The sequence below is a fragment of the Meles meles genome, chromosome 10, assembly GCF_922984935.1.
Source record: "Meles meles chromosome 10, mMelMel3.1 paternal haplotype, whole genome shotgun sequence".
NCBI classification, from domain to species: domain Eukaryota; kingdom Metazoa; phylum Chordata; class Mammalia; order Carnivora; family Mustelidae; genus Meles; species Meles meles.
The window spans coordinates 90,870,581-90,895,392 of record NC_060075.1 but is presented as its reverse complement, the minus strand read 5'-3'; the positions used below and the strand labels follow the sequence as shown (position 1 = coordinate 90,895,392).

The following is a 24,812-nucleotide window of genomic DNA, read 5'->3' as shown; positions in this document are numbered from 1 at the left end:
CCCCCACAAAACTGATGATTGTTGATACTCTGTTAGTTTCCTAGGAATGTCATAACAAAATATCACCAATTGAATGACTCCAAACAGTAGAAGTTTATTCTCTCATAGTTCTAGAGGCTAGAAAGGTGAAGTCAAGGGGTTGGCAGGGTCGTGTTCCCTTGGAAGCTTCTAGAGAAGGGCCCTTTGTTTCTGTTCTCGTCTCTTCCAGCTTCCGGTAGCTTCAGGTGTTCTTTGGCTTAAGACACTGTGATCTCTACCTCTGTTACAGTCTCTCTTAAGTGTACCAGTCCTGTTGGGTCAGGGCCCACCGTTATAACCGTAACTTTACTACATCTGTAGAACCTATTTCCAAATAAAATTGCATTCACAGATACCAGAGGTTCGGACTTCATATCTTTTGGGGGGACACATTTCAACCCACAAGAGGACCCCCCCATTTTGAAGTGTCTGCTATTGCCAGCAAACTATAGACCCTGGAAGGACTGAGGCTGGGTTGATTTTGTTCTATATTCAAATTCCCAGTTCTTAGCACAGAGACTAGTATATTGTGGGAACATCATGGGTTTCTTAAAGAATTTAACTTTCAGGAATCTCTGGCCTTTCAGAAATTTAAAAGATGTGTACAGAGAACACAAGATGTCAATTCTTTCATTTGAATTTACATTCAACAATTAAGATGCAAATACAAGTGGGGAGACCTAGACCATCTGGAAGAGGGAATGTTCTCAACTTTCTGAATGAGTGTGTTTGCCAAGGAGCATGCTCTAGGTTTGCCCAGCATCTGTCCTAAAAATGAGTCCTTGCAAATATGCAGACAAGTATGCAGACAAGAACACAGACTAGAACCACTTTTATTGACCGGAATTATTAGGTTGGGTTAAACAGAAATAAGATAACAGAACCCTTAAAAATCACCCCATTTTTTTCTTTGTATCATAAAACACAATTGACAGTTTCTTTCATGGCCGTGGCAAACAGAGCCTAGGTTTACCAAATGCCAGAATTTGCTCCAGGAATTTACTTTCTCAATCATTTTTGGCTCATTTCCAAAAATATGTTCCATTTACAAAGGACTCACAGCTTCTAAATTTTCCTGCAAATTTCCTATATCTAATCTTTCTTTAAAAAAATAATTCATTTCCTGTAAAATATATACTTAATATTTTTTTAAAAGTCAAGAGTTTTCTCTCGGGGTTTCCATACTTTATCTATGATGTCTCCACTCACTCACACATTCACCAAAGCTATCAAATACAGTCCTACAGGGCTAGGGCTCGAACACCTGCTTTGTGCTACTTTTAGTGGCCATGGTTCCAGTCCAAAACAATGGGCCAGTGTTTGAAGTCCTAATATACAGCCATAGAGATGAGGTATTTTAATTAGAACAGAAATAACATTTTCATCTGGGCACTTTATCAGAACTCGCACATAGTCCAAATGGAAAAGTGAGCACCAAAGCCATCATTCAGATATATACAGTTTCAGCTTCATGGGCTTGTGACCAGTCTAGTCCTGGGCTTGTTTCCATGCTCTCTTGCCGTCTTGAACTTCTTAACAATTTTGGAATGGCAGGCCCCCACGTTTTCATTTTACACTGGGCTCTGCAAATTATGTAGCCAGTCCCAGACTCACACAAAAGCTGCTTTGGCCAGAATCCTCTGACTTATAATCTCTGTTTTCATCTGGCAGGAAGATTGAGTGGTGGGTAGTTCCCAGGAGGAGATGGCCCTCGTTCTAGAATGTTTTCAAAGATCTAAAAGTTGTGGATCGTGTGATTCCCTGGGAGGAACGAAGCAAGGAAACACATAAAGGTGATTTTTATCGGCAAGTCTGAAGAGTTCAAGTTCGACCCTCAGTGAAATACGGAGGAGTCAAGCCCAAGGTGATGTGTACCAGCATAAGAACCTGTTCGTTTGATGTGAAAATAGGTGTGCCCACGTGCCAGTAAGCTAAATATAAACACATTCCTCTGTGATTCTTCTATCAAAGACGATTATTTCAGCAATTCAAATAAAAAGCAGAATCTGTGGCAAGGCCAAGTTTGTCTGTTCTTTATAAGAATAATGAATACAGCCTCTTCTGATTAGAAAGCATCATTCTTCCTATTCTTCTTCAAAAGAATGGTGGGGAATCGTTGTTGGGAAAATGCCATAAAACATCTATCTTCCATTAAGACAGAGGATTAAACATTTCATTACAGGGCATGGTCCTCTCTACAGGAGGATAGAGTGTGACTTTAAAAGGATAACTTGTCAAGGAAGAGATCTTTCTAGACCCCTCATGAGCTGGGCAAAGGCTCAGCGGGCAAGGGAGCGTGTTACCTATACCTTCTAAGGGCTTTTGCATATACAAAAAGAAAAGTTTGGGCTACACTGAAGTCAAAGAGGCATCTATTCAGAAAAATTTTAAATTAAATATCTATTTAGATGTGATCATGTGACAATGTAGGCACTGTGACCAGAGTTATTTCTAGGTAAAGTACCAACTATAGGTAGTTTTAAAATATTTTATAAATAATTTAACGATCTTTCTCTATGGGTAAACGCTTCCAGTACAGAATATTTAGGAGATGAAAATAGTTTTTAGAGAAGACATTTCAGCTTCTAGGAAATCTGAAGAAAACGTCAGAGTTTCCAAGTCCTCTAAACTGAGAGATGGCCAGAGCACGTAGTGTTTCCTAACTGGATGTATTGTTTAGAGCTCAAAGACCTTCTTCCATTGAAAGAGAAGAAAAAAAAAAACTGCTTAGGCTAAAATTTAAAATTAAGGCATTTGGAAACGAACCCCTATTTCCTAGAATGTCCTCTTTAATAATATACTTTAAAAAAAACAAAACAAAACAAAACTCCAAACATTTCTACAAAGAAGTACCTAAAATTTCAGTAACCCTAGAGGAGAAATTGTTTTTCAACTACTGTTTGAATTCTAGGGTAGATATGTTCTGAGGATTTCACAACTTGGGTAACAAGTTGTGGGAGGGTTTAGCCATTAAGGAAGAAGGGAGGCAGGGAGGAAGATAAAAAGGTTTAAGAAAATTGAGGGGGTCCCTTTAGTTTCCTCCTGTTTCTACTAGTGAAGGCTGGAGTAACTGTACTTGACCGTTGACTCCTGGGTGGAGTTGAAACGAAGGGTCTTATCTCTGCTATTCTCTTCGTAACCCTGCAGCCAGACCCACAGGGGAGGGCCAGGGTCCAACCGTTCAGGTTTTCCAGAGTGTGTCCGTTTGTTCATCTCCATTGTATGCTATAAGAGACCCTAATTACAAAAGACCCTGAAAAGGCTAACTTGCCTTTGCTTTCAGCAAATCACTAACCTCTACAGACAAGGAGGGGGTGTTTGGAAGTGTCCTTTGGGGAATGAGAGAAAGGTTACAGTGATAACATCGTTTTCTCTCAAGGGCTTGAGGAACTCAAGAATAACCAAAATTGAGGGTAAACTCAGATGAAAAGACATGTCACCAATTATTCTCGAGAAGTACTCAATGACAAGATAATCAAATCAGCAGGCACCACAAGGAAGTAATTAGTTTGTTTAAACTTAGACTGTTCTCTGACATCACTGAGGCGAATGAGAGAAAAAACAAACCTGGGCATAAGCCTAAAACCTTAGGCAATCTGACATGCCAGTATTTTCCTCCAGCAAAGAGTCCAGCTAGGAACAGGGCTGTCTTTCTGAAATGCCAACCTTCACGATGTCCTGTTACCTTTCAGATCCGAGTTTGATGACGGACGTGCTGACCTAAAGCTCTAGGACCCGAACTGGTTTTGCGTTCTAGCCTGGAGAATTAGGCAGAATGCTTCTCTCCTTGTTTGATGCCCAGAACAAGATGCAGGAACCAGTTAAACTGCACCGTCCATCCTTTGTCTCTGCAAACTTCGATCTGATCCAGGAAATACTTCTTAGCTTCCTCCTCGTTCTTCCCCACTGTTAGGGCGTCCCGAATATATTCGATATCTTCTTTGCTGGTTAACTGTGGCATTCCCGTCATCAGCATCATGGAGAACAGGATGATCAGCAGGTTGGTGTGGTGACGAAGGGCGAGGTAAGCCTTGACACACACGTCCTGCATAAAGGGAAAAGGGAAAGACAGTGCTGTTAGCATTGTTGTGGTAACTGAGTGGGCGGAAAGCCACGGGGCTGTCCTGGAATTTACGCGGCCTTATCCTGTCTTCTCGGATGAAAGCTGTCACAAAGAGGGCAGGTCCCCCACCTCAGATGGAAGCCTTGATGAGAATGTAGGACTGTGTTTTTACCCTCTGAAGCATGTTGGTGTCGTCACCCAGGTTCCGGCTGGGCTCCAGAAAAACTAACTGATACGCTACGTTTCATCTTTTTTTCTTACTCTACCTTTTACATCCATTTCTGTCCTTGGACATTGAGGGTAGAAATGTCTGTAGGCTCTGCATGGGGGTGAGTCAGTTTTTGAACACCACACTAGAAGCAGTAAACTTGAGGTAAGCCTAGGTGTTTGCCAGCGGCTCACGGAATCCCGAGAAACGATGGCAATGTGGTGTTGGGAGATTTTTGTTTTCATCTTGATTTTACAATTTGTCCTGGTCTAAGAAAACAGATGTATTAGCGTTTTGCTGACGCTCAAACTGTTGAATAAATGTGGGAATTTTAGTACAAATGCTGGATACTGAGTGAGAGAGAGGACCTTAAGCCAATGCTTTGGCTGGACCTCCTCCAAAAGCCTTCGAGCAGATGAGATAGGTGAGTTAGGTCCACTTGGGAAGCAAGGCTAAGGGCTTATGCCAATTAAATGGTTCCAAAGTAGAGAAGAAATTGCAAGGTTCTCAATGTTGCAGTATGAGAACCACCCAGCACTAATATCGTAACTTGGCAAAGATAGCGTGTTAAAGAAAACGGGATTTAATGATTACAGATAGAAATATTTCAAATAAAATACAGAGTAAATGCTAAAAGAATAATACACATCTCCAAAGACTATTTATTCCCAAATTGCAAGGATCATCATGAGGTATTGTATTAAAACCCACTTCTGATTTTTTTTTAAGATTTTTCTTTTCAAGTAATCTCTAACACCCAACGTGGGGCTCAAATTCACAACCCCGAGATCGAGAATGGCATGCTCGACTGACTGAGCCAGCCGGGTGACCTCTGCTTCTGATTTCTTAAAATTAACATGTCACTTAATATGTAACTAAAATGTAACGTGAAAGGTAAACTTGTTAGTATTTACAAATAACTTCACTGTCTCCTGGGAACACTGAGGGGAAAAAGCAAAAATACCATAGTAACTAGTTTTTATCAAAATAGCTTTTGAGGGGCACCTGAGTGGCTCAGTGCATTAAACCTCTGCCTTCGGCTCGAGTCATGATCTCAGGATTCTGGGATCAAGCCCCACATTGGGCTCTCTGCTCAGCGGGAAGCCTGCTTCCCCCTCCCTCTCTGCCTGCTTCTTTGCCTGCCTCTCTGCCTACTTGTGATCTCTGCCTGTCAAAGAAATAAATAAAATCATTAAAAAATAGCTTTTGAGGGGCATCTGGGTGGCTCAGTGGGTTAAGCCTCTGCCTTCGGATCAGGTCATGATCTCAGGGTCCTGGGATTGAGCCCTGCATCAGGCTCTCTGCTTAGCAGAGAGCCTGCTTCCCCCCCTCTGCCTGTCTCTCTGCCTGCTTGTGATCTCTCTCCGTCAAATAAATAAAATCTTGAAAAAAAGAAAAAATAGCTTTTGATAAAATTAATACATAGGATGCTATAAATTGGAGCCACCAGTTAGAAAGTAGAGTGAAAAGATAAACGCTGTGAATAACGGCAACAAAACCACCCCCCACCCTATGACTCCTGGGATAAATGCATACACAAAACCTGCAGAGCCTGTTGTTTTTAAAGATGTGAAAGTTTACTGAGAAATAGAACACTTGAACACGTGGAGTGATGTAGCATGACCCTCAGAGAGAAGACTCCTTATTATAAAGACGCAAATTCTTCTCAAGTTCATCTACGATGAAATTTCAACAAAAATTCCTATTGGATATTAAAACCTAGATATGGTTTTAAGTTTGTCTGGAACCATTAGGCCCAGAGAGAACATTTTGAACGAGGATGTTAATGAAAACCAGTCCTTGGCATGCCAGATACTAAAACATATTCTAAAACTATGGTATTTAAAACTGTGGGAAATAGCGACTATTCTTTTCCTCCGAAAAAGAGAAGACATTGTGTAGACGAGAATGGAAAAGTTCAGCACACGGATCTGACGAAATGTCCGTGTAATATATATCAAGGTGATTTCTCCAGTTAGTGAGGAGAAGATCTATTATTGGATAAATGGGGCTGGTACAATCAGCTCAACATTTGGGTGACAAACTAAGCTCCCCCTGTGTGATATGCGAAGAGAAATTCCCGATGCGTTAAAGATTAAATATGCTACATTTCATCTTTTTTCTTACTCTACCTTTTAGGTCAATTTCTTTCCTAGGAAATTGGCAAACATTTAAATAATCACGGAGTGGGAAAGGCCTTTATGAAGATCACTTTCCAACATGCAGGCTCTAAGGCAAAGGTGGCGAGATTATGGAAATGTTACTGGGGGGGGGGGGAAGCTATAGTCAACAACAGAAAAAACAAACAGCAAGAGAAGACACATTTGCAACACGACACATCACTTCTTCCGTTACCGGCCCTCAACAGCTCTTATAAATAGGTAAGAAAGAGTGGAATTAAGTAGTTGGCAGACACATAAGCCAATGATATAAATGCGAATTCACACTACAAGACATAAAACCAGAGAATAAACACAAAAAAATACACCATCTTGTTAGTAATCAAATAAATGTAAGGAAACAAGATGGAAACATTCACCTACCAAATTGGGAAATCTTAAATTTTTTTCTTTAAAGAATAAAATTCAGTGTTCACTTTCTATGGGCTGACAGAAGGTGGGAATAGGTGTAAATTTACTAGCGAACAATTTGATAACATGCATCAAAAGCTTTAAATTACTAATAAGTGTTACAGAACATCACTGCAGCGGTGGTCAAGTGACTGATGCCATTCATCCAAAATCAAAGAAGTGTACACGTGAAAAGGCCCAGCTCTGCTGTAGGTGAATTATGCCTCAATAAACTGGACTTTAAAAATGTGTCTATCCTTTTACCCAGCAATTTCCATGCTAGAAATTTACCTTTAAAAAAAAAATCGCATCACTTTTGCGGTGCTTGGTCTACAAGAATATTCAGCAGAACGTTATTTAAAAACACAGGAGCTTGGGGTGCCTGGATGGCTCAGTGGGTTAAAGCCTCTGCCTTCGGCTCGGGTCATGATCCCAGGGTTCTGGGATCAAGCCCCACATCGGGCTGTCTGCTCAGTGGGGAGCCTGCTTCCTCCTCTCTCTCTGCCTGCCTCTCTGCTCACTTGTGATCTCTGTCTGTCAAATAGATAAATAAAATCTTAAAAAAAAAAACCAAAAAAAAAAAACAAAACCACAGGAGCTTAAAGGGGACCTAGACATCCTACAAGTGCGGGTTGATAAAAAGGGTGGATGGGAGTCCCTCCAGCTGTGTGCTCTGTAAGTGCTGGACTGAGAGAGACAGGAATGCGGAACGACCATGTAACAGCGTCTGACTTAAAAAAAGCGGGCATCGGACAATACATGCAGCGTAAGCCCGTGTTGGTAAACGGACAGAAAATATTTATAGAGAAAAAAGACTAAGGTTAACAGGCCAAAATGTTAAGGTAGTGAGTTTCCTTTTTTGCTCTTGGATGATCTTAACTGTGTCACTCGCACGTGGCTGGCTGAGAGCCACGGTAATGGCGGTCACGCCTGTGTCATTCTGTACAGCAAGACTGGACCATGGACACATCACCCCGTCTAAGCAGAAAAGCCCATGGATGATTCTGGCATTAGGCAAGAAAATATATATAAAATGCCCGGTCCGGGGGGCGGTACACAGCGCTCCTTCAGTGAATGTTCCTCACCTCCTGTCCCTGTCCGGAGGGGCCATCACTCTGTGTCTCCTGCCTGCCTGCTTGCCCTGGAGCTGGAAGCTCCCAGACCCAAGAGCCTGGGCTGTTCTGCCTCGGCCGCGGTGCTTTAGCCCTCTTGCGTCCTTCGTGACTCCACTCATGGCCGGAAATCACTACCTTCTGCTCATTCAGAGGACCCACCGATGTCACCCTCATTTCTTGGTAATTACACAGGTGGAGGGCAGACTTCACCCCAGGCAACTGGCTCATTAATTTGTCAGCTCACACGATTTTCACAAGGGCATCGATGGGGATGCCTTTTGGTTTTGGAGTATATTCTGATTTTTAATTATTTCCCAGCCTTCTGTACACGGGGGGCTGCAGGCACACCCCTTGCTGTCGGAGCTCACTGTGCGGTCCAACTCCTTAGTAGAAAATCTTTGAGAAGGAAAATGAGCGTGGGGCCAAGGTATTTGAACACCAGTCCATAGGTGCTGCGTATGTTTTAAAGCGGCAGCCCCCAGGGTCACTCCTCACTGTGGCACACAGAAAAGGGGTAAAGGAAAAGAACTGTCCTGTGTCTGTCTGTCTGTCTCCCTCTCTGGCCAGCTCCTCTACATGAGGCATCTCCACTGGCTTGAGTTTACTCAGTTCTGATTGTCACTGTGTGCGAAGGGTCACGTCTGTGAGGAAGAACTCTCACCTCCCCGTTGCATGCCCCATATGGGGCAGACATGGTGTCTACGCTCTGACTGGCGGAGCAGACACCCAACTTTGGTTAGAGATTTAATGGCCTTTGGCTTAGCGACCGTGCGGAGTAGGGGTTAGACGTGTGGTCGCGCTTCACAGCCTGGACTCAAAGTTGGCTTGATTACAGACAAACTCTTTGTCATGGGAGAAATCACTTAACCTCCCCAGAGCTCAGTTTCCTCATCTGTAGCATAAGAAGAGGAATACCCAGACCCATTTCATAGGGTTGTGGTGAGATTTAAGGGCAGTGTGGGTGGTTGGCGATTATTATTAACAGAACGCCAAGCTGCACTCTTGAACGTCCACTTCTCCACGCGGAGGTGAGGAGCCAGTCGGAAGCAGTGGCCTGGCAGCTCCTGCAGGGGGTTCTCGGTGGGGAAGGGGCTTAGGAGGGCACTAGCCCCACCCCCTCAAGTCCCAGAAGTTTCAGTTCTGCTCTTGTACTCAGCCACCGGGTGCGTGTGAGAGAACCCTGGCTATGGGCTGCCCTGGGCCGGAGGCCTGTGGTTTGAGGGACTGAGGATGTGGCCTAGGGAGCTGGGGGGAAACACAGAACACAGAAGTGACTGGCTGGAGCAGCAGAATTTTCCCTTCCTCCCAGGCTGCTTGGCACGACCTCAGACATCCTCATTCTCTCCTTCTCAGCTGCCTGGCGAAGGCTGTATGATACTGAGTGGGGAAGAAGGGGTAAAGAAAGAATCTGATTTGGGGAACTTGGTGTGATGCACTTGTTAATGAGCACGAGTGTGGGGAACGCTGTAGTATTGTTACTGTGAGCCGGCACACCATCCGGGAGCCGTTAACAGATAGACCGAGCCTACACGGCACCTCAGCTCCTAATTTCATAGTTGATTCAAGTGCCTTAATTATAGCATCTAGTACCAAAGGAAAGGCTTGTTTTTACAAAGCTACCACTCTCGGAAGCCTTGGGAACAAAGGACTTCATTACCCTTTCAGGGTTAAGACTTAGAGTCATTTTGCTAACTGGGCCCAAACTCGTTCATTAAACCGAAAGCTTTCTGTATACAGTCTACTAATTTCTTCCTTTTTTTTTTTTTAAGATTTTATTTGACATGGAGAGAGAACATGCCGGAGCGAGCTCAAGCATGAGCTGGGGGAGGGGCAAAGGGAGAGGGAGAAGCAGGCTCCCTGCTGAGCAGAGAGCCTGATGCTGGGCTCCATCCCAGGACCCCGGATCATGACCTGAGCCTACAGCCTTAACCGACTCAGTGCCCCAGTCTACTAATTTTTTAACCACCAATGGGCTCTGGCTGCTTTAGGCTGTCCAAGGTCATTGGGAATAGGCCTCCTTTTTCTTAAAACAAACTCCTCCATTTTCCTCTAAAACAAAGTGGAAGTGAACTAGTACTGCACACACATACTGACGAAAATGAGGAAGCGAGCCCAGGCCTACAAAACCGGAACTACAGGGTCGAGAGGCGAGAGAGGAGAAAACCTCACAAAGATTCATCAATGAAAAGCAATGTCCGCACCCACTGACTTTTTCTAAATAGTAAGGCTGCCTCCGTCCCCTAGAGGAAGGAGACGGTGGAGAGAAAAATATTCCTGTCAGAGAGGATTTTATTTTGTTTTGTATCAAAAAAAAAAAAAAAAAATCTATGAATTGGCCAGGCTATGCTTTTAGAAGTTATTTTGGCAAAACGGAGAGACACCGGTTCGCAGACCTAATAACGCAGGAGGATGCACTTTCTGGGAAATCTGAAGGGAGAGTGTGTCTGACACTTGGCTGTGCATTTGTTGAGTTTGAATTAGGAATCTTCTCTCTAAAATGAATCTCAGGCCAGCTCCGTCTACCAGACGAAGGACTGTGTTGCCAGGTTCTCAAATACTTAGAAGCTCGTTAGAAACCCACCGGTCACAATTACACTGTCTTGCATTATTAGTCAGATATTCTAAATGGACTGTATGTAGGGGTATGTGTGTGTGTTCTAGCCTGTTCCAGAAGGGACTGAGGTCGGATTATCTGGGTATGCAGAAGTCAAAATAACATTAATTTGAAGTGAGCAGAAAAAGGAAAGGAAGGACAAAGGACACGATCACAGGGGGTTGGGACAAAGACCAGTTCAAGGCCATACATCACAAATGCTATGTACTTGCCGTGGGCCATCTTCAAATGTATCTATCTGTAGCCAAAGGGAAAATCAAACCCCTTACTTTACCCGAAGGTCAGAAGATTTTAAGAAACTCTTTGTGTAGGAGAAACACAGCCTGTCTGGAGACTATGACCTAACAGAGATTTTGCAAGACTAGATGTTTAAAAGTCACGGGGGTCCAAAATCCATGCCCATGAATCCAAAAGCCTACAGATGACTGACGCAGGACCCTTCTCTGAGGCTGTCTTCCAGTGGGTAGTACAGAACTGAGCACCTTCAGGCCGGGAGAGAACAGGCTGAGCTTGACCTCGTTACGGTCCAGGGTGCAGATCCCAGGAGGGAAACCTTTCTCAACTCAGTGTGTTCTGGGCCGTTTGACAGACAAGCTTGTCGTCTCCCTATTGGCCTATAATAGGCGTCTATTACAGGAATGTGTGGTTCATTAATGAAGCTCCAAGTGACTCCTTTGCTTTGCTCTCTAACCCCCCACCCCCAATACACCTCTGGCACCGCTTCAAACTAGATGCAGATTTCTTTCCTTGACCCAAATTTCACCCCACATTCCCGTCTATACCTGTGTGGCTTTGATACCGGATGCCTGTACTTTTTGTTCCTAAATATGGATATTAAATACGGACTTCAGGCCCCGGCTAATGCTATTCTTTCTGCCTGGATGTTCCTTCCCTCCCTGTATCTGCCCCGCAGAGTGCAATGGATCTTATCCATCAGGGCCTGGTGACCACGACAGGGTGGCGCAGGAGGCTGAGAAGGTGCAGGCTGGCAGCTCGTAAGTACTGCGAGTTCTCAGTATAGACAAATGCCGGGTTACCACACGGGGAAGGGTGTTCAGAGAGCAGGAATGGGGAATACCGGCGAGGAGGCCACAGTCCTCAGAAGTGTCGGGCGCTAGGGTCCCTGTGGCAGGGGTTAGGACAGGCTTGAGTTTCCAGCAAGGCAACTGGCAGGTGAGGGCAGGGCCCTGCTGCTAGAGGCAGGTTAACAAGCAGGAGGCAGAGGCAGTTAAAAGAACCTGGGATCCAAGAGGAGAGAAAGATGACAGCCGAGATCATTCTTAACCGAGGTCAGGACTCTGCACGGAGATCGGGCGCAGGGACCTCACTGCCAGGGGTGGTAAAGCCGGCCCCCAAGATGAAAGTAACACAGCGAATAAGTTCCAGAACTCTCTCCTATAAAACGCTTCTTAAGAGTGACATCTAGGGGCAAATGCCTCTTAAGTGTGCTCCTTGAGCTGCCTGCTTTGCATAGATGTGACGGAGAAGGTGTTATCTGGCTCCCCTGCTTTCTTTAGCTTTATCTAACATGCATTTGCTCAGTGCCTGCTGTGTGCCAAGAGCAGGCAGGAAGTGACCCCCCCGCCCTCTCGTCTCCACTCTGCAAATATCTCCTGAGTGCTCACTACGTCTCAGGCCCCACAGGAGGGATTCAAGTCAGATGGGGCCCGGCTGCCACAGCCTTGCACAGACGGTGACATGCGGTCCCAGGTGCCATGAAGGCACCGTGCAAGGAGGGGGCAAAGCATACGGCCGGGGGCCCCACCAGTGGGAGACTGCTCTGTTGGGAGGTGAGAGAGTGGGGGGCGCGTGCTGTGGGCTTCCCGAATGGAGCCTCGCTGGGCAGGCTTCAATAATCAGATTTGATTCAAAGTGAGGTGAGAAGCTGCTGAACAGTTTAAAGGGAGTAACACTGTTTCTATTGCTTCAGTTCGGGTTTTAACCAAATTCTGATGAGTTTACAATCTTCTCCGACGCCAAATAATAGAATGAAGGGAAAACACTCAAATGTGGACAGTGTTCTTTTTGGAAGGTGGGTTTTTAGTATCTTCCTGATATTTTTAATATTTCACTGGCTTTAAAAAAAAACACATTTACTACACTTAAAATTAGGAGAAAGCCCCCACGTTCTTAGATTAAAAAAAGAGGGAGCCAAGTTTCATTTGCTAATGATATAAATGTATCTGTAGGTCACAGAGGTTCTAAAACCATTTAGTGAAATTTAAAGCGCAGTGGTTCTCAAATCAATTGTCTGTGAGTAAAACGTGGTTTTCCTTTTCACTCTTCAGTAAGGGGGAGATTTTTCCAAACGAGAATTTATTTATCAAAACCGTCATCTTTGAAATGTTTCTGTTTAGCACGTGGCGTCCAGGACGCTCCTCTGAGGGCCAACGGGGGTCCTTGGGTTCAAACAGTCAGCATGCCTTGGTTTTGTGCCTTTTTGTGTGATCACAGCTTGCTCCTGAAGTCGACCCTATTCTAGAAATAATTTATCAAAATGGTCCTGGGCTCAACAGTATTTTGGAAAAAAGGGAGAGGGGCAATAAAGCAGTCCCTTCCTCTTTCAGTTTCCGGCCTTTGAGCCTTCAGCCAGGAGCTAGGTATGTTTTTACATCTTCATGGAGAAGGCTCGCCTCACCCTTAATGAAAAGTGGGTCAGCTTCTCTCCACCGTCCCTAACAGGTTACTCAAACGTGCTGTGTGCATTAATTAACCTCACCATTCTAAATTAGCGGTTTGCTGGAAATGAGGACACCTTTGATTCAAAATGTAAATATATACAACATTTTCTAGCCTACCTAAAAACGGTGGCTTTATTATACAAGATCCTGCAGCGCTATTTCGAGAGCTTAGAGACATACTCTCGAGCCTGAAGGACTTTGTCTCAAAAAGGGAACATAAAACTAAGAAACAGAAAAAGTTCTGGAAGGCGTAGTAGTATGCTAAAAAAAAAAAAAATTGTCACAAGGCCTGAGTCAAATAATGAAAACCTGCTGCTCATCTTGGTCAAGCTGAAACTTCAGGAAGCCTGGATATGAGTTAATCGTATACACACGTGTCTGTGGCCAGCTTTTTCCCTGTTGTGAGTGAGGTATGGGGGGGTGTGCAGATAAAGGGGCAGGATTGGGGGGCAAGCAGGCAGAGCTTGGACCCCCACCGCCCCCGCTCTTTCCCCAGAACAAAGCTACTCTTTTGTGTTTTGTATGTTGCTGTTGTGCTTGTGGTCTCATGTCTAAGAGGGCTTCTCAGCTTAAAAGCTTTCCAAGTAAGCAGACCCCTTGCAATATACGTCACACTGGGGGCCGCCGGGTGTTGGATTTCGGCTGCGGTCTCGGCACTGGGAAGAGCATTCTACCTATTCCACTTAGATAATCCCTTTCTGCTCCCGCTGTTACAGAAGAGGAACGCCAGGTTCTGAACAGATGCGTGCTCTGTATCACACGCAGAGATATTAAGTAGAGGCCTGGGATTCAAGCTCATTTGTCTGCTCCAAAGCCATCCTTCAGCCCCGGTGCTGTTCTGGACCTGGGTTTAAGGCTCGCAGGTACTTAAACCGTAGGCCAGTACTCTAGAACACAGATACGTAAGTTCTGTAAAATTTACGAAGGTGTGTTTTTAGCAGTGCACACTGCCTAGAGGTCGCTTTGGTGAAGGAGGTTTTAGCAGTTTGGGAAGACAGCTTTGGTCACAATGGACAGCGCAGTGGTCCCAGACCAAGAGACTAGTGCAAAGGCTCCCTGCAGAGTTTTGTTGCTTTGGGTAGAAGCTGCCGGGGACTAGGAGGGACCTTTCCTTGGCCTCCCGTGTCCCAAATCTTCATTAAAGAATATTTTGAAGCATAACAATGAATAAGAGTAAAAAGGGAAGTCCTGCTGGGATTTTAGGGGTGGCACAGGCCCTGTGGGGTCCATAGGAACAGCAGAGACGGGCAGTCATTTTGGGGAAAATCACTGACCGAGAGAAAGAGAATACACACAGAGACTGCAGGAAAGCCTGTCAGAGAGGACGGACTCCTGTGTGCCTGACTCTCAGTGGCATGACTGCGGCTGTGCGTGAGGCCCCTTGGGTGAGCCCCCTCCTCTGGGGTCCCTCTCTTCTTTAAATGGTAAAGTTCTTCCAGGTTTGGGGTTTTTTTGGGAACCATTTTTCTCTTCCAGGAAGTTGTCAAAAAACATGATTTTTCACTTTAAAGAAAAATAGGACTGAAATGTGTCAAATCCCTTGAAATAGTCTGAAACCCGGTTGAGTTTACACAGAAACACACACACCCACCCCAAAAATCCTAAGACCATCTGGCCGCAGAGATCCCAGTCTCTCTGACGACACTCCTGGAACCGTGGGAGAACTAAGTCCTGTAATCAGATCGAAATCAGCCAGGAGAACGAACAAGAACAGACACTTTTCAAAACAATGCGTATCTCCCAGTTCCTGTTGCGCTGAATTGCAGGGCCCGGGCCACCTCCCAAGGATCCCAGGGGACTCAAGGAGAGACTCCGGAAAAAAGATTTGTTCCTGAAATGCTAATTGCAAACCAGGCTGTGCTGAAGAGGCCTTAGGGCTGGGGGTCAGGAACGGGGGTGGGGTGTCTAGAGGGGACCCAAACACAGGTGCCGGTCACGTCACACTCTTGACCTCCCCCGGTCTGTTTCGTGTTCTTGGGGGCACCGTGTACGTATTTCATCCAGCACGTCGGGTAGTCATTTTCACTTCTATTCCTTCACAGTTACTAAGATTGCAAGTGCCAAAATGTTCCTCCTCGGGTGCTTGAAATATTTGCTAGTCAAATGTGGATGGAGACCAGAAAGGAATAAAAAAGCAAGGAGGACGTGAACGCCCCGGGGAGACGGGCTGACCCGTGTCAGAGCCCAGTGACCGGTGAGCAGGCCGTGTCAGAGCCGGGCGCACCCCCTGCACACACACTGACAGGATTTTGAATGAGAGAAGGGACTGTCCTTCACACACATGAGACAAGAGTCCAGGGGTGCGGCCACCATGCCTTCTGTCAGTAAAGTGAAAAAGACACACCTGTCGCAGACATCAAGAGAAGCTCACGATTGTTTGAGAGTCCTGAAAGGGACAGGCAAAATTTGGATATTCTAGGCCCTGGCTTGAATAGAGAAAGAAATATCCGGAGGGGCTCCCCGGTCAAGCCCCCCTTCAGTACAGGGGCCATCCTGGTGTTCTGGATCTGTCTGTCCCTGGATTACAGAATGCTTTCACCTGCCATTTGGTTTGAGGTGGGAGGTGACGGAGGAATGGGATTGTGTACGTGGGGATGGAACGGAGGAAACGGGGAGGACTGGGTGTCTCTGCCGGAGAGGGTGGGCAAAAAAGCCTTAGTGGAGCTCAGGGGAGGCAGGGCTGCTGGGCCCGGCAGGCACTCTCCGGTTGGTGTTCCCGGAGGCCATGCAGGAGGAGGCCAATTACCTGAAATTTCTGGAAGTGTAGGCTTGTCTTCTTTCCAGAAGTTCCCATCACAAACAGGAAGTCTGGGGTTAGCACAAACGGCACTCTCTCTTTATTAATGCCCAGGAAACTTTTGTAATTCCCAAGAATGTGTCCAAAGTCAATATGAAATAGGTTTCCTTCAGAGAAGAAAATGTCGGACATCATTACACTGGCACAATGGCTTGTAACAACACTCTGGTTTGTTTATTTCCTGGAGTATTTTTTCAAGTTGCCTGAAAATGAGCTATCTTGGGTGAGAGAGCTATTTTTACCCTGTTTTAGCGGCTTGTGATATTTTTTGGCTTAGCAGGTGTGCGTAGTAGTAACCACAAAGCACTCTTTGAACCAAGTGTGTTTTTGATATCCTCTGGTGTTCTTTAAATGACAGCCAAATGCCATTAAAAAAAAAAAAATCCTTGACTCGTCTCAGAATTATTCTTAGAAATAGAAGTCTACACTCTCTGGCTAATCTGCCGTCGTTACGCCTGGGGCCCTCTTATGCCCTTTATGGGACTCAGGAGAGAAGGCGGGTTGGCGCTGCTTGAGGGAAGGGCGTTCACCCTTTATTTTGGAGTAGCCCCACAGAAATCAACCATTTTGAATCTCCTTTGGGTCCATTTCTACCACTGTCACTATTACCACCACGATGACCACCATCTCTTCTCGTTTACGCAGCCCATATCGCACGTCTGGTCCAGAAGTACGTGATGTCTTTTGCTTCCCACAGAGAGGAAGCAGTTTACCCCCATCTGGTGCTTTTTCCAGGCTCTACTCTTAAACTAGTCCAGATTTCTTAGAGAACCCTTTCCTGGCACGGTAGCCAGTACTGACCACGGTCAGGGAGGTCAGCGAACTGGTGACGAGGAGTAGTTTAGGAAGGCAGAGCGTTTCCGATGGAAGGACATCTGGGAGTTCTTGTCGTCACTTCCCTGCCGCGTCTAGCACTACTGATCACACACCCGCTGTCACCAGCTTCTGGGATACGTCCCTACCCAAGCTTTCAGCTACTCTCTGGCTTTTCCTTCTGAAGTCTCATTTCTGGCATCTTCTTCCGTTACTCACTTCTGGGTTCTGTCTGGGAGTGATCACGGCATCTATGTCCCTGCACGGTAATGACTTCTAGATGTGAGCTCTCACATGGACCTCTGGTTAAATATTGCTCTGTGCCGAGGGGAGGGGAGAGAGGGAGTTCGTACTAGTCCAGTGGGCACAGTGTTTCCGCTGGGGAAGGTGAGAAGGTTCTGGCGATGGGTGGTGGTGGTTGTGCAGCAGTGTAAATGCATTTAATGCCGTTTAACTGAACACTTAAGACTGGTCAAAACGGTAAATTCTGTGATATACATCCTACCATGAGAGAAAAATGATAGTAAATAAACTCACCTGTCTCCGTGATCATAATATTGTCGTTGTGCCTGTCGCCTATTCCAAGAACAAAGGTGGCCACACAGTAGCCAGCGCAGGAATAAACAAATCTCTCCACGGCTGCCTGAAACTAATGCAAAGGCATCCGGGCATTAGCTGTGTTCTAACCACAACGAACAGCGCACCCCAACGACAGGCGACTCCCAAAAAGGACCCTTCTGGGAACCGTTTTCAGAGAGCAAGTGGGTTGCCCCCGATTTCATGAACATTCTATCAACTGCCGACTTCGTCACCGCTCTCCTTACAATTTCGGTGAAGATTCAGTGAATCACGAGAGCGGGGAGAGGAAACAAGAGTCAGGGAGCAACAGTTGATCAAAGGGTTCATTTCCGCACCGCTTGCCAGCGACTCCACAGAACCCATAATGGTTCCTCCTTCATCGGTGAACGTATGTTTTGCTTGTGACCGCTTCCAGGAGGCACGGGTGCACAAATCCACGTGTGCAGCTGCCTAATAAGTGCTGCTAGTTATATTTCCTCCCCAAAAGGCTGCTAACCATGCAAATGAGAAGGGCTAATCTGGCGCAGCAGAACTTGAAGCGACAGCCAAGCAGCCCAAGCACGCAGCTTGTGAAGGATGCAGCATATGTCCTTCAGAAAGATCTGGAACTGACAATTGCCGCATCCATAATTCACCGTTTAGATGGGAGGGCGGGGGCGGGTGTGTAAATTACAAGTTCGCTGATAGGATGGGTGGCGTTTCCCAGGGAGGAAGGGGTTGATAACACAGTGACTACATGTTTCTGCTGAACAACAACAATGGACTGTCCTAAAAAGTGCCAACACATCATTTCATAGAACCAAATTTGATGCAAAGTGTGCCTGATAATCAAAGGAGAAACAAATGCTCACAACATTCTGAATGGAGCATTTGACACCAATCTGCCGTGTCCCAGGGGAAGGCGCTTAAAACCCTCTTGGCCTCACGAGGACAGGATTTTGCCCAATTTCAGGAGGTGTGACACCGGTAGATGCTTTGAAAATGTGAACCCATTATTGCTACATAAATGACCAGCTGGCAAGGAGCCTTTGGCGCTGCAAAAAGCAGGAGCTCACCTTTTCTTCAATGGGGCATTTTTCTTTGAGCCAGTGATTCAGGACCTCATCTTTGAATGCGCCCGTGTTGCCCACCGTGCTTTGCTGAATTTTGGCAATTGTTGTGGCATCTTTCACGATCTCGATCATTCCTACAGGAGGCACAGAATCTGATATAAACCGGGACCTGGTGCCTGACACCGGGGTGAATGGCTCTCTCTCTGTTGATGGGGGGGGGGGGGGGGGGCGCTGCAGAGGGCTTTACAACCAGGGGGCTATTTTCCAGTTTTGTGCTGTTGGTTTTCTTAGGAGGGACAGAAAATAAAGAAGGAGGATGGAGGAGGTTGTGTGGGACCTGCTTTCGGTGTCCCTGAATGAAAAGAGGAAAAGCTGGTTTTGAAAAGTCATAAGCAAAAAGCACTTATGTGCTGAGCATAGGAGCTTGGCAAATGGTGCCTCTTCCTTTTTTTAATCCCAGGGTCAAATGGAAGTGGTTTTATACAGTTCTCAGATCAGAAGCTTGAATAAAAATATGAGTGGCTGAAGCAAAAATGTTAAATGTCTATAAAAGCACCAAAGAGATGACTATATAATCACTCCAATAATGTGAATTCTAAGATACTGAAGTAAGTGACAGATCTTTCCGTCTATTTTTAAATGTTATTTGTGAGAGAGACGTTTAATGTGCAGTGAAACGAGTTACAGTTTAGATGTGGAGAAGTAGAGAGGAGGGAATAAGTTCTTACTAAAATCATTGCCATGTATAGTCACAGGACTGGAATCCCACACTTGTGTATTTCCAACAGATCCACATTAACTCGAGTCACGTGCACCAGCCTTGGAACACTGCCTTCCTTTTTATATGGATTATATGTGTAATTTTTCAGGTATTAAATGCCTACACAAAAGGGCTTAGGATCCCTGGAAGCGAGCTGAGCGGTACATTCATTTCCCGAGGTGACCACATACCTATTTTGTCTCCAGTTGAAATGCAACCATATGGCAGGAGGCACAGATCCAAAGATTCAGTCTCCCAAATGGATTCCATGATTCGTAGAATCTGGACAGCGAACACAAAAAAAGTCTCCATTAGAAATCTGTATTTGCTTAAAAAAAAAAAAAAAAAAGAAATCTGTATTTGCTTAATGTCTTTTTCTTCTCCCTTGAAAAGCCCCACAATCTTATCTGGTAACACGAAATACGTACGTTAACGTACACTCTATAAATAACAGCCATACTTTATTTATCAGTGGGTGCTCTGAAATTCCCCTTCCTTGGGAGCCTCTTAAGTTCGGTCCCTGAGATGTCCTCTGGGGAAGAGGGTGAATGGATTTTGAGTGGGGAGACGTGGTAATCACGGTTTAGCTATTCTGAGGTTACGGTCTGCTCTGCTGTTCTTATGAGTTTTTATCCATAAGGCACGCTTGGGCTAACCCAAGGCAACGGGAGCAGTGCTGAAAATGCCAGCAAATTGACTGAGTGCTGTTCTAGGTCTTTCCTTTGCATGTACCCTCTCACGGGAGTATGATTATCATTCCCGTTCTGCAGGTGGAGAGACTAAGGCTTCCTGAGCTCTTGTAAGCAGCATGCCTCAGAATCAAAACAATACATAAAAGGCAAGTGCAAACCTCCCCGCCAATTGAGAGGAATGACACAGTGATGCAAGTTCTTGTCTTCGAATAATTCAAAGGAGTCTGCAGATTTATGGGAAAGGCAACAAACCTCCAAAAGGTTTGAAGGATTTCTTTTTATTTCTTTCCTTTGAATACTTCTGAGACAATACACCTAGGATTCTCAAAAAGAGAGCAAAAGGTATTATCGCTTCCGTATCAGAAATAAGTACGAGCAGAAACGGAGAGAATGGAAAACACGACCAGTTTTTAAGCAGGCCACATTTAGCTCAACGAGGCCTGCCTATTTTAAACAAACCAGACTAAAGATTAGAACTTATGTTACTTCTACAATGTGAAGCTAGAATATGGAGAACATTACTTTACTGGTTTGCAAAGCTAAAGTTGATCCAGAAATGTTAGACGAACAGTCTGCAGCCATGTTCCCCCTGTGGAAACTCTGTTACGGAATCCTGGCTCACCGTGTGTGGAAGGGAATAGGAGAGTGGGAATGGAACATTCCCACTGGGGGGCATTTTTTAGCTCTAACACGGAATTCTTTTCTCAGGCAACTGAGCAAAAATTTCCTTAGCGGTGGCGTACCTGTAGAATTAGCATGTCTTGGCGCAGGTCATCGCCGTGTTTAAAGATAATTCCAATTGTTTCACTGGATAGGGCTGTGGGGTCGGCACATTTAAACTCAAGCCACAGCGGCTTCTTCTTGGAGGCCATCACTTTACATTTTTCAATCTGTAAGGGAAGGGTCACGTGTTTCCAACACATCATGAATACGTGTTGTGGAGATACAAATCCTCTTGCAAGGTGCCACTACAAACAATCAGTACGGCGTCCTAGCTGGAAAATGATGTTTGACGATTTGGGTGAAAACACAGAAAGGGTTCCAACCAAATCTGGAAATGCTCTACAAGAGCAAGTCACAGTACCTGAAAGCAAGGGTTCTCAAACTGTGTTCCAAGGAACCATGAGTCTGTGGAGGTACCCAAGAGGCAGTGGCAGATGCCATCTGCATACACCCCCCCTACAGGGCCCTGGTCTCCTGTGTGCCTGTTAATATCAGAGCAACTCTGCCGTTTATCCAAGCTCAACAAACGCTAGTAGACGAAATGTAACGAAAACCATACCAAGGCCCATCTTCATCTGGAAACCACGGTGCTAAAAAAGAAAATCTTAAAAGCATCTTGGGGAAAAAAGACATGTACAGAAATCAAATATAAGAATGATAGGACGATTACTGTCAGAAAATATGCAAGCCAGAAGAAAATGCTGCTGAAAGGGAGAAAAATCACCCTAGAATTCTATATTTAGGGGAAACGTCTTCCGAAAAAATGAAGGTGGGATAAAAAGGTTTCCTAGACAAACATAAGCTGAAAGAATTCCTAGCCAGAAGACCTGCATTATAAGAAGTATTTAAGGCTGAAGGAAAACGATGCCAGATGGACACAGGAACCGATACAAAGAAATAGAGTCCTAAATGTGGTGTGTGGGTAAATATAAAAAATGTTTAATCTCTTAAATCTGCTCAATCTATTCTTAACTATTTAAAGCAATAATAACAATAGCTATTTTATTATTGGGTTCTATAACATATGTGGGAGTTAAAGCATGACAAAAATAGTGCCATGGATGGAAGGAGGTAATGGAAACATACTGTTGTAAGATTCATAGGCAAATATGGAGTGGTTGATCATCTGAACATAACCCAGGGCATGCGGTATTGATATAAGGATATCTATTTATTTATTTATTTTAGAGCAAGTGGGAGGAGGGACAGAGGGAGAGGGAGAGAGAGAATGCCAAACTCCTCAGTGAGTGCAGAGCCTGATGCCAGTCTTAATCTCCTGACCCTGAGATCATGACCTAAGCCCAAATCAAGAGTCGGAAGCTCAACACATTGAGCCACCCAGGCTCCCCAAGGATAGATATTTAGATCAATGAAGTGGACTGGAAAATCTAGATATAGACCCTCTGAAATATGGTCAGTTGATATCTGACAAAAGTGCCAAGGTATTTCAACAGGAAAAAGTTAGTCTTTTCCATGGATGGGGCCAGAAAAGTCAGATATTTGATTCTAAAAAAACCCACACCTGATCTTTACTTCCAACTCCACACAAAAATTAACTCAAAATGGGCCAAAGACTTACATATAAGAGTGAAAACCATGAAACTTCTAGGAAAAAAGGATTTGTCACGTTGAATTTGGCAGTATTTCTCAGCTTTGGCCCTGCTGCCATTTTGGGCTAGATCATTCATTGTTGGGAGGCTGTTCTGTGCGTTGTAGGAGAGTAAACAGCATCCCTGGTCTCTACCTACTAGATGCCAGCAGCATTGTTCCAGTTGTGACCATAAAAAATAGCTCCAGACATTACCACATGTATGTGTTTTTGTTGGGGGGGGTGTCACCCCTGGTTGAGAATTACTGGATAAAGCAGATGTTTCATAGGACACAAAAAAACAAACTCTAAAAAAAGTGACAAGTTAGGCTTAATCAAAACTAAACCCTCTGCTCTTTGAAATACACTACTAAGAAAATGAAAAGGCAAGCCATGGACTGGTATTTGTAAAATATATACCTGATAAAGGATAAAGGATTTGTATCCAGAATATATAAATAACTCAAAAGTAAGAAGGCAACCCACATTTAAAAAGAGAATGAAAGGTGGGAACAGAAACTTCTCAAAAAAAAAAAAAAAAAAGCATATGGACATTGGGGAGGATAAGTGCTATGGTGAGTGCTGTGAAGTGTGTAAACCTGGTGATTCACAGACCTGTACTCCTGGGGCTAATAATACATTATATGTTAATGAAAACCAACCAACCAACCAAACAAACAAAACTTGGGGGAAAAAATAAGCACACGAGAGGATACTCCACATCATTAGCAACAGCTAACCTAAAAGCATTTGCTTTTATGCAAATAAAAGCAACAGTGTGATACCAGTTCACCATTGGAATGGCTAAAATTAAAAACTGGTGATAGTAAGTGTTGACAAGGATGAGGGACAATTGGAACTCACAATGCTGGTGGGAAAATAAAATGGTACAGCCACTTTGGAAAACCAGTGTGGTGGTGTCTTATAAAATGAAACACACATGTACCATGACTCCACTACCTTCCTGTTAAATACTTCCTCAAGAGGTGAATGGAAAACAAGTCATAGTATATCCGGACAGGGGAATACCACTCAGTCATAAAAACAGGAAGAGACTGTTGACACACACAGTGACGTGGATGGATCACAAAAGCACTATTCTAAGGAAAAGTATCCAGAAACAAACACCACACAGTGTATGATTACACCTCATGAAGTTCTAGGAAAAGTAAAACAATGTGGCAGAGGCAGATCTGTTGTCTAGGACGGGGGATGGCAGGAGGGAAGGACTAATTGCAAAGGCACATGAAAGGACCCTTCCTGTGACATCTCCTTGGAAATGTTCTCTATCCTGATCATAGTGGTAGTTAAATGATTTGTCAAAACTCATTGCACTGTACACTTTGAATGAGTAAGTTTTATTGTATATGAACGATTCCTTAAGAGAGCTGATTTAAAACTAAGTGGTTGGGAGACTGCCTGGTGTGGAGGTTTTGAGTAGCTAGGGCGTAGAGAACACCTTGACAAGAGCACTCTCGGGGACTTTCCAGCTTCTCTGTCTCTACATACATGTTAGCTCTGACCCACTGGGCCCTATAAAGCAGGCACAGACAGCTTCAAGACACAAAGACCACTTGGGGACATCAGGGTGATACCTACCACTAAGGCTCCCGCCTTCAGTCCAGGATCATACGGCACTCTAAAGCTTTTGGGGAGATTCGCATTCTGCAGGTTTTCGAGCTTTTGCTTCAGTTGTGAAATAACTGTAATTGTCAAAATCACACAAAAGTTATGTAAGTTCAGGGAGTCACCGATTTTATCTAGAACATTTCCTGAGGCCACATCTCTCTATAACATTCTATCCATTTGGTCTGGTGTGGAGCCGGAACCCAGGGCGTTGGGTTTCTGTCTTTGAGGAACTAACCATAAGAGGTGGCGGGCTAAATCAGGCTTTTTTTTTTTTTTTTTTAAGATTTTATTTATTTATTTGACAGACAGAGATCACAAGTAGGCAGAGAGGCAGGCAGAGAGAGAGAGGAAAGCAGGCTCCCCGCTGACCAGAGAGCCCGATACGGGACTCGATCCCAGGACCCTGAGATCATGACCTGAGCCACCCAGGCGTCCCTAAATCAGGCTTATTGTGAGCAATGTGACCATGATGCGGGATACAACAGAGGACAGAAGTGTGGGAGTGCATCTGTGGGATCCCAAGCCGGTCAAGTAGGGGAGGATACCTTGAGGGTAATGCTAAGGAATGAATATTGTAGTTTTCGTTCCAATGTGAAACTCTCAACTGCCATGTGGTTTGGGGAACAGATATTTGAAGACTGTTTGAAATGCCATTCGGTTAGGGTTCTGTAAATTCTTTTCAAAAGAGGAAGTTAGGTTATGTGGAGACAACGTGATAGCCTCAAAATTCAAGAGTTCTTCAGAATTCTAAAGTCTAAGGTAAAATATGTAGATTAAAAATGACTTCCTGGATACCATACTGGAGGCCAGAACAAGTGTTTCCCTTTCTTATTGGCAATGCAAAAAGATGATTATTACCATTATTATGTTTTAGGGGAGAGTACTATTGGTGTATTGGAAAAGAATCAAA

At 44.7% G+C, this 24,812-nt stretch overlaps 1 protein-coding gene across 5 annotated transcripts in view; it reads right to left on the bottom strand.

The window, feature by feature from the left end:
• Positions 1 to 837: 837 nt before the first annotated feature.
• Positions 838 to 24,812, bottom strand: part of PIK3CG (phosphatidylinositol-4,5-bisphosphate 3-kinase catalytic subunit gamma) — a 32,491-nt gene continuing 8,516 nt past the window's right edge. For 4 of the 5 annotated variants that reach the window (XM_046021061.1, XM_046021060.1, XM_046021063.1 and 1 more), the window contains 7 exons: positions 23,873 to 23,976; positions 20,706 to 20,852; positions 19,462 to 19,552; positions 18,514 to 18,644; positions 17,417 to 17,528; positions 16,016 to 16,173; positions 838 to 4,063 (listed from right to left, as the gene is read on the bottom strand). In XM_046021061.1, the coding sequence (XP_045877017.1) occupies positions 3,785 to 4,063; positions 16,016 to 16,173; positions 17,417 to 17,528; positions 18,514 to 18,644; positions 19,462 to 19,552; positions 20,706 to 20,852; positions 23,873 to 23,976 (1,022 nt within the window). In that variant the 3' untranslated portion in view covers positions 838 to 3,784. The remainder of the gene's footprint in view (positions 4,064 to 16,015; positions 16,174 to 17,416; positions 17,529 to 18,513; positions 18,645 to 19,461; positions 19,553 to 20,705; positions 20,853 to 23,872; positions 23,977 to 24,812) is intronic. The other variant, XR_006820535.1, reaches the window with a different exon arrangement.